Raw genomic sequence first — 8,251 nt, 5'->3', positions numbered from 1 at the left:
TGAGCATAATTGGTTGAGGTATATATTCTCGACTAAGAGGTTAGAGGTTCAAATGAACCCCTACCCCAACCGACATGTTGAACTAAAGAAAACGTTTAGACAACACATATACATAAGTTACCATAAATAAGTAGAAATACCACATCAGATCAAATGGCAAGTGATAGCATTTCCAAAGATGCATCATCAATACAAACTGACCTAGATTTCTAACTGCTACTCCAAGAGACCATGCTGTTGACATGAGGAAAAAGGGAACCTGAAGACAAACCAAGACGTTTTGGTCCCTTAACTTTAGAAACTGATCGTAGTTCAAAGTCGTAGGTGTAAAACGAACCGTCTTTCGATTTGAAAATGAGGTCTCCTCTGATTCTCAAACTTAAAAGAGGAACCATGTCCATTCTGCAACCTATGTTGATGCTGTGTAGCTTTATCCATACTTCCCCAGACAAGCCTTTCAAGATCCAAATGTCTATGTTGGCTTCCTGATGAGTGACAAAGCTCAGAGAAGAGCCAATTTCAACAATTCCGTCATACATACTGCAACTGTTTGGAAGTGGGACTGTATGGAACTTTTCCTTCTCGATTTCTAACGACATGATGCAATCACTGTGATTAACTTGCGGGATCCAGTGCAGAGCTCCAATGGCTGCAACAGGTCTATATCCAAGCCAATCAAAAAGACCAAAAGAAGGCCCATCCACAGCTCTCCACCCTTCAGTCCCGAGAATAAATATCTCGCAACCAATGAACATCAGTGAATCACGAAACAAGTGAATGACTTTGTATCGGCCAGAAACCTCATCCAATGCAAATCCATAAGATTCATTATGTGGTGAATACAAAGTTCCTGGAGGAAGAGTAGTCAGCTTCCTGGTCACTGGATTAATAACTATTAGTCCCCCTTTCTTCAATTTGTTATCGAGCAATATTAAACCGTTGCAGGTCGCTCTGATCCTTCCAAAGCAACTTAAATGGTACTCGTTTATGTTGCTAAACCCATCTTTGAATTCCAAAAACTGAATGAACAGCTTTGAGGTGGGCTCTAAGTTATGGAATAAAGAGAGAGATTCAGAGGACTGCATGTACTTAGCTTCAATTGATACGGTGTTTGGTTTTTTAGAATGTGGGAGTGAAGGAGCAAGATGGGGGAAAGTTTCGTCGTAAAGAGTTTGTGCTGTGAAGATCAAAACAGATTCGGAACGACGGAGATGAGTCTCAATGAATGTGGGGCTGCATACAATATTAAACCAGTGCTTACAAACAAACATCGACCTATGAAGTGAGTCAAGTGGGAGTCTGATAAGAATATTTGAGACACAATCTTCATGAACATAAGGAATCAGAGACTGTTTTTGCTTCCTTTTTTCTTGTACATTCCTAATCAATTCAATTTCTTTAGCTGATCTGGACATACTTGCAATTCTCTTACAATTCGGCTCCTCTATCATACCTGATGCTTGCACTTTAAACAAATACGGCCTGAGAACCATGGAAAGATGATCTGCTTTTGAGTTATTTTAAAACGAAACATCAGTTGAGGGTAAAGGGAAGACTTCATGCATATGATTACTTTCTTACAAAAGCCAATTTTTGAAAACTGGGAGTCGGAGCTTTGCTACTTGTGTCCGAGGAAAACTGAGCCCACACAAGGCACACACAAGGCACAGACCTGGGAGCTTAAAAAGCCAATTCTATAATCATTTCTGCTTCTTGCAACAATAGTATAAGCCCAAGACTGACAATTAAGGATTTCATCATCTCCAGTCTCTAGTTCTTAAATCTTCTTTTATATTTGTATAATTTGTACGAAATGTTTCTCAAAGAACAAAAAACTAGAAACAGGGGTATTGTTAAGCGTAAGAATATGTACAATCATTAAATATATCTTAGAAATTGAACCTCGAATTACACATTTCAACTCCACTCAGTTCTAAACAACAAAGAGAGAATTAAGAAATCAGAAAATCACAGTAATCGCACTGGCACTATTCTCAAGAAGAACACAGAGAAACAATCAACCGCAAAATCCAGCACGATTCCACGCATCCACACCAAAAAAAGAACACAGTCGAAAGGAAAACGCGGAAAAAAGCAGGATAAATTCCAGAGTCGGACAGCAGAAATCAAAAGACGATTGAACGAAGAACAAAAACTGAAATCGAGTAAAGGGAAAGGGGAGATTACTCACTCAGAGAATCGAGGAACAGGAGAAGGGAGTGGTGGGGATTGGGAAGAGATTTCGAGGGCCTGAGTTCGTCGTCTGCGGAAGTTTTTTTTGTAGTGTCACAAGTGTCATCGCCGTATTTAGAGTATTTATTGGAAATGCTTAGGAATTGACTTGGAATTCGAAAGAAGACTCCTTTGCTTTGGAAAAAGGGGTCCCAAAGATCGCAACTTTGGAGAAATGAGTGACGGAAGATTGCATTGAGTTACCTTTTTCTTTATTGTTTGTTAGGTTTGAGTTAAAGAATGGGAAGCTGAGGCCCAAATTCTAAAAGGTTACCCCGATGGTCAAAATATTAATATCATCCATATATATTTGATATATACTTGATTTACCAATGATATATTATACTTATATACCATTGATATTTTTTGTATGATGATATGATTTACTACTGGTGTATATATGATATATACTTGATATATCACTGACGTACAATCGATTTACTCCTGAGATAATTTTGATATCTATTGAAATAAATGCTAATGTGATTATATGATTTATAGTTGATTTATCACTAATATAACACCGATATATATCTTATATATATTTGATATAACTTTAGTTTACTACTGATATAACTATGATATATGTGTGTTGATATATAATTCTTATATGTTTATATGATGTACTATTAATTTACAAACAAATAATTTCAAATACTGAGATGTGTTTCAATGTACTACTAATATAACTATTAATTTTTTTAATGATATCAAAATAAGTTTTTTTTATATGTAAAACATTTTGAATTTAATCCTATGTTTTACAATGTATTGATATTTTGTTGATTTCATAGTGATTTACCATTGATTTACTACTGATATAGCTCTGATGTATACCTGATATAATTCTGCTATCATTTATATAGTACTGATTTACTATTAATATAACTATGATATTTACTGTTAATAGCTATGTTTAGCCTCATCATCGGGCTTGAAGCCCAAAGGCTTGACCTAAGCCCATCCAAATCCAAGTCCAACCCAAGATTGATTGACCCGACCCAGTCTAGCCCATCCATAAATTGTATTGGATTTAGATCTTTGTTTTTTATAGGTCGGCCCAAAACCTGATCTAGTATAATAAAATATTATTATATATTGTACATATATACATATATTAAATATTAATATAATTAATTAGTATTTAGGACTATTCTAAATAAATTAAGTTATAAAAATTGATATAACAAAAATTTATTGATAACTTTGTGGAGAATAAAAAAAATTGTACAAAAGAACAAAATAAAAACACAAATTTTAAAATTCAAAAACTTCAAGAACTTAGTTTGAAAAAATAAAATAATTTTTAATAATTAAAAAATAATTTATTACATGGGCTAATTTAAGCTCGATCCAGAGGACCAATCCAAGTCCGATCTACATTTGGACCATTGAATTAAGCCCATAAACTTAGGTTTTAGTAGTTTGGTCAGTTCAAGTTCAACTCAAACAATGTTTGAGGCTCGTATGACTTTAGCCAGGGTCGAGCTCGGACCTTTATTTATTTGAATCGGACTGGCCTAATGATGAAGGTGGACTATGATATCTACTGACAAAGAATGAATTGGTAGCTGAGGTTGAAACTTGAAAATTATTTCATTTGAACGATAAAAAACATATGTTTCAAATAGAAAACATTGGTTTTTTTGGTATTCATCAAAGATAAATTAAACATACATCAATACTTGATATTCGTCACTATTAAAGAAGCTAAACGACAAAAAAGCCAGAGCAAAATAAGAATTAAATAGGAATAAACTTGAAGAAAACCAATATACCAAGATACTAAGGGGGAAGAAAAAAAGAAAAATTTGATAGATTTTAAAATGGGTTCAATTGAAAAAACAGACTATGATTTTTAATTTATGTTCAATTTTCTCATTTTCTAAAAAAATAGGTTGAGGAAATTATCTAAAAAAAAAGTTCAAAATACACAAACATTTAACATCTTATACGTACATCAAAGGTACAATAGATGTATATCACATACATTAGATGTATATCACATATATTAGATGTATATCAAGGCACATCAAATATATATCAGATGCCATAAAAATAAAATTAGAATAATAAAAATTTTGAAAATAAAAATTCAAAATTTTTATCATATTTGTAAAATAATTGAAATTTTCGTAAATATGGATAAAACTATAGTTACCCAGTCCAGTTTTCCTAAAATAATCCATTTTTATTGAAATACATGTGAAATAAGCGGGTTGAGTCGATTAAAATTCTAAACTAATAACTTTATCAAATAAAACTGTGAATTTTGTAGGTTGAAACTTGTTTGGTAGGTTTTCTGTTGTCATTTTATATTTTATATTCAAATAAAGGGAGATGTTGCAGCGAGATATACATAATGATGAAGTTTTCTACACTGTAAAAACTAATGAGCTAACACCCTTGTAAGGGTGCACATCAGTCGATTGCTGTTGGTTTTGGGCTCGGATTTTAGTTGGTCTAAATTCGACAATTTTTCAAGGCTCTATAGCACCAACCGACCAACTATACTAGCGGCCAATCGATTTTGGCCATTTCGAGCGTGTTCCACATGGTCCCCAAGCTCAGGGGCTCAATACTTTATCTATTTGCTTTGTGGCTTGCATCAGTGAATTCTGGACATGAAATTCATGCCTTCATTGTTCCTCCGCAGCCATTTGCTCTACTTCTTCTTGGGGAGTATTTTAGTGTATTGGCCTTCATTGGTGGTGAAAGAAGAAAAAACAGGCCCTTTGGTGTAAAATTCTTCAAAGCCAAACGGTGGAAGCCCATATGAAATCATACCATACCTTCAATTCTTCTTCACATGTGTAACTCACTCAATCCAAACTAAGCAACATTAAACTTTAATAAAAAATTCCATCAATTTTCATTATCTTATTCCAACATTTTCATCAACGTCGAACTCATATTTTTACACATGATAGTTACAAGTTATCAATTATAGTCGTCCCCAAAGGACAACTTGGATGACTTGGGGCTTCAAGGAATATCCTTGAGGTTGAGTTCGGACAGGAAAGCCAAAGGGTCGTTGATTCTTAGGTAATTGAAAAAAAAATTATTAATTATAGCCTAATAATGCCACCATTAAAATTTTATTTACTAATTCAAATAATTTCTATAAAATTTCACAATTTCCATGATTTTCCTTAAATATCCATCGACATCACATTTTTATCGACATTTTTGGTAAAATCAGGACATTGACCTTCCATTGACTTTGGCATTTTAAACCTTGATTATAGCTAAGTAGAGCTTGATTATAGCTAATAGCTAAGTAAATGCATTTTTACTTTCTCTTAAGAGATTATAGGTTTGTTTTCCAAATATCACACAAACAAATACAAAAGTAGAGATTATAGGTTGAAATCTCTACTTTTGTATTTGTTTGGTGATATTTGGAAAACAATAATAATATTTTATTATTATTATGATCCTAGGTGGAAACAAAGGGCAAGATCGAGGGGAATATTAATGCTGTGCGTAAATCTGGGGAGGTGGCATTTAATGATTTAATTGGGCAACGAATGAATTTTTTAAAGGAAAAGATTCCCCTCAAACAATCTCCTACATTAAAGGATTGTGACGTGGATGACAAGCTTGGTCAACAGATTGATTTGGTAATTCAACAAATTTAATGCAGTTAGAAGTTGGTCTGCCTTTATGCCCAGGCCGGTCAACTACTCATTGTTCGTTCGTAGGATCGCCTAAAAATTTAGAAAGACATTGGCGAAAAGAAGCAGAAACGAGGTTCACGGGTCAGAATTGATGTTAACGATGTTGCTAATATATCGTCTGAGGCTGCTGGGCGTCCAGTGGAAGTCATGAAAATCTGATACCATCTTAAGAATGAATAAAGGAATGACAAATCTTGTGGTTTCTCGAGTGTTTATGGAAGTCATAAAAGCCCACAAAAGACATTTTTCGTGGGAGTTAATTCAGAGGTTATATAAATTCACTTGGTGTAATGACGGATAACAGATTCTCAGGTTAGGGAACGTTTGGATCGTTTCTTGGCAAATGAGAATATTTTATCAGTTTGTGGGAGGATTATTGAAGAGGCTGGCAACCGAGGGTTTTATCAACCATCGTCCAAATTGGAGACTTGTTTGGAAGACTGTGTGGGCGAACTTGCAAAGGTGGGAGGTTTGTCAAAACAGAGGATTGAAGAAACAAATGCATGAGGTACGTGAACCAATCCAATCAGTTTACCCCCTCCTTGGGATTTTGATGCCATTGATTACCTAGAAAGAAGGTTTGATTACTTATTAGAATCTGAAGAGATTTATTGGAAATAGAGATCTCATGGAGACTGACTCAAATGGGGCAATAGGAATACTAAATGGGTTCCACAAAAAAGTTTCTATGAGAAGGAAAAAGAATGAGATTATTGGGGTCGAGATTGAGGGCTATGGTTGGTCTGAGGATGTGATGCAAGTGGAGAACAACTTTACTGAGGAGGGTATGGATAGAATTCTGCAGTCTGTCGAACGCAAGGGGCGAACCAAATGAATGCCTCGTTGCTTGCTCCTTTTAGTAGGAAGGAAATTGAGAAAGCGTTGAACCAGAGGCATCCTTCAAAGGCTCCCAACCTGGATGGCTTTCCAACCTTGTTCTGCCCAAAATTCTGGCATGTAGTGGGTGATAAAACGATACAAGATTGTCCGGAGATTTTGAATAATAGACGGTCTATCAAAGATTGGAATAGGACTAATATTGCTCTTATTCTTAAGAAGAAGAGGCCTAGGTTGGTGTCGGATTATAGACCTATTAGCCTATGTAATGTTTGTTACAAGATTATTACAAAGGTTTTGGCAAACAGATTGATGGAGGTATTGGGGAAAATAATTTCAGGATGCCAATTGGCTTTTGTCCCGACAAGGAATATCTCGGATAACATTGTTATTGGACATGAGTACATTCACTTCATGAAAAACAAGAGGACGGGGTGTGAGGGTTATGCAGTTTTAAAGCTTGATATGAGTAAAGCTTATGATTGAGTTAAATGAGTCTTTTTTTTTTTTTGGGAAAAATGATGTTGAGGCTGGGTTTTCATGCGAGTTGGGTGGACATTATTATGGATTGTATCTCGACTCCTTCATTTGCAGTGTTTATTAATGGTGTAGCTAAATGTCACATTCTTCCTAAAAGAGGCATTCGGCAGGGAGACCCTTTATCTCCCTACTTATTTCTTATTTGTGCTGAAGGTTTATCGACCCAAATTAAACGAGCTCAACAGTGCTGTAGACTTTCAAGTATCTCTTTTCACCCGAATTGTCCTCGCATTTCTCATCTTTTCTTTGCAGATGATAGCCTCATTTTTTGCAAACCAAACATAGAGGAGTTATATCATTAAGAGGTTGTTGTGTGACTATGAAAAGGCTTCTGGGCAAAAAGTGAATTTTGAAAAGTCAGCTTTATGGTTTTCTCTTAATGTTCATGAAAGATTTTCGGAATTATATGAAAATGGTGGTTGGTATGCACTTGGTCCCGTTCCTTGGGAGATTATTTGGGTATCCCTTCCGTTGTGACTCGTAACAAGAGCCGTGAATTCAAAGCAATCAAGGAGAGAATTTGGAAGACTCTTCAGGGGTGGAAGGATAGTTTCTTCTTTTGTGGAGGGAAGGAAGTTCTTATTAGAAGTGTGGTGCAGGCAATCCCAACCTACGTTATGAGTTGTTTTCGACTTCCAAAGAATTTTTGCCTTGACCTTTCCAGGGCCATGTCGAGGTTTTAGTAGGGTTCGTCGGAAACAAAGAAAAGAATCCATTGGATTAGTTGGGACAAAATGTGCTGGCCTAAGGGGTTGGGAGATTAGATTTTCATGATCTTGAGCTTTTTAACAAAGTCCTTTTAGCAAAGCAACTATGGAGATATATCAATCGACTTAATTTGTTGGCGGTTAGGGTCATAAGCGAGATTTATGCTTCTGAGACCAATCTTCTAGAGGCGAAGCTTGGTTCTAATTCTTCCTATTTTTGGCAGAGCATTCTTTGGAGTCGTGACCTTTTGCAGG

At 35.4% G+C, this 8,251-nt stretch overlaps 1 protein-coding gene across 4 annotated transcripts; it reads right to left on the bottom strand.

The window, feature by feature from the left end:
* Positions 1–2,378, bottom strand: LOC111013477 (F-box protein At5g49610-like). 4 transcript variants are annotated; one of them, XM_088119361.1, is made up of 2 exons: positions 2,192–2,378; positions 1–1,507 (listed from the first exon to the last, which is right to left on the bottom strand). In XM_088119361.1, the coding sequence occupies exon 2, from the start codon at positions 1,491–1,493 to the stop codon at positions 210–212; it is 1,284 nt and encodes a 427-aa protein (XP_087975487.1). In that variant the 5' UTR covers positions 1,494–1,507; positions 2,192–2,378; the 3' UTR covers positions 1–209. The 4 variants fall into 4 exon arrangements, with proteins under 4 accessions (XP_087975487.1, XP_087975486.1, XP_087975484.1 ...); XM_088119360.1 differs by having other exon boundaries at positions 1–1,482; positions 2,192–2,350; XM_088119358.1 differs by having other exon boundaries at positions 1–1,504; positions 2,192–2,342.
* Positions 2,379–8,251: the final 5,873 nt, after the last annotated feature.

This window comes from Momordica charantia (genome assembly GCF_013281855.1).
Source record: "Momordica charantia cultivar OHB3-1 chromosome 11 unlocalized genomic scaffold, Mcharantia_2.0 BLBB01000011.1, whole genome shotgun sequence".
Taxonomy (NCBI): domain Eukaryota; kingdom Viridiplantae; phylum Streptophyta; class Magnoliopsida; order Cucurbitales; family Cucurbitaceae; genus Momordica; species Momordica charantia.
The sequence above is the reverse complement of the archived record's forward strand: the minus strand, read 5'-3'. Positions and strand labels throughout refer to the sequence as shown.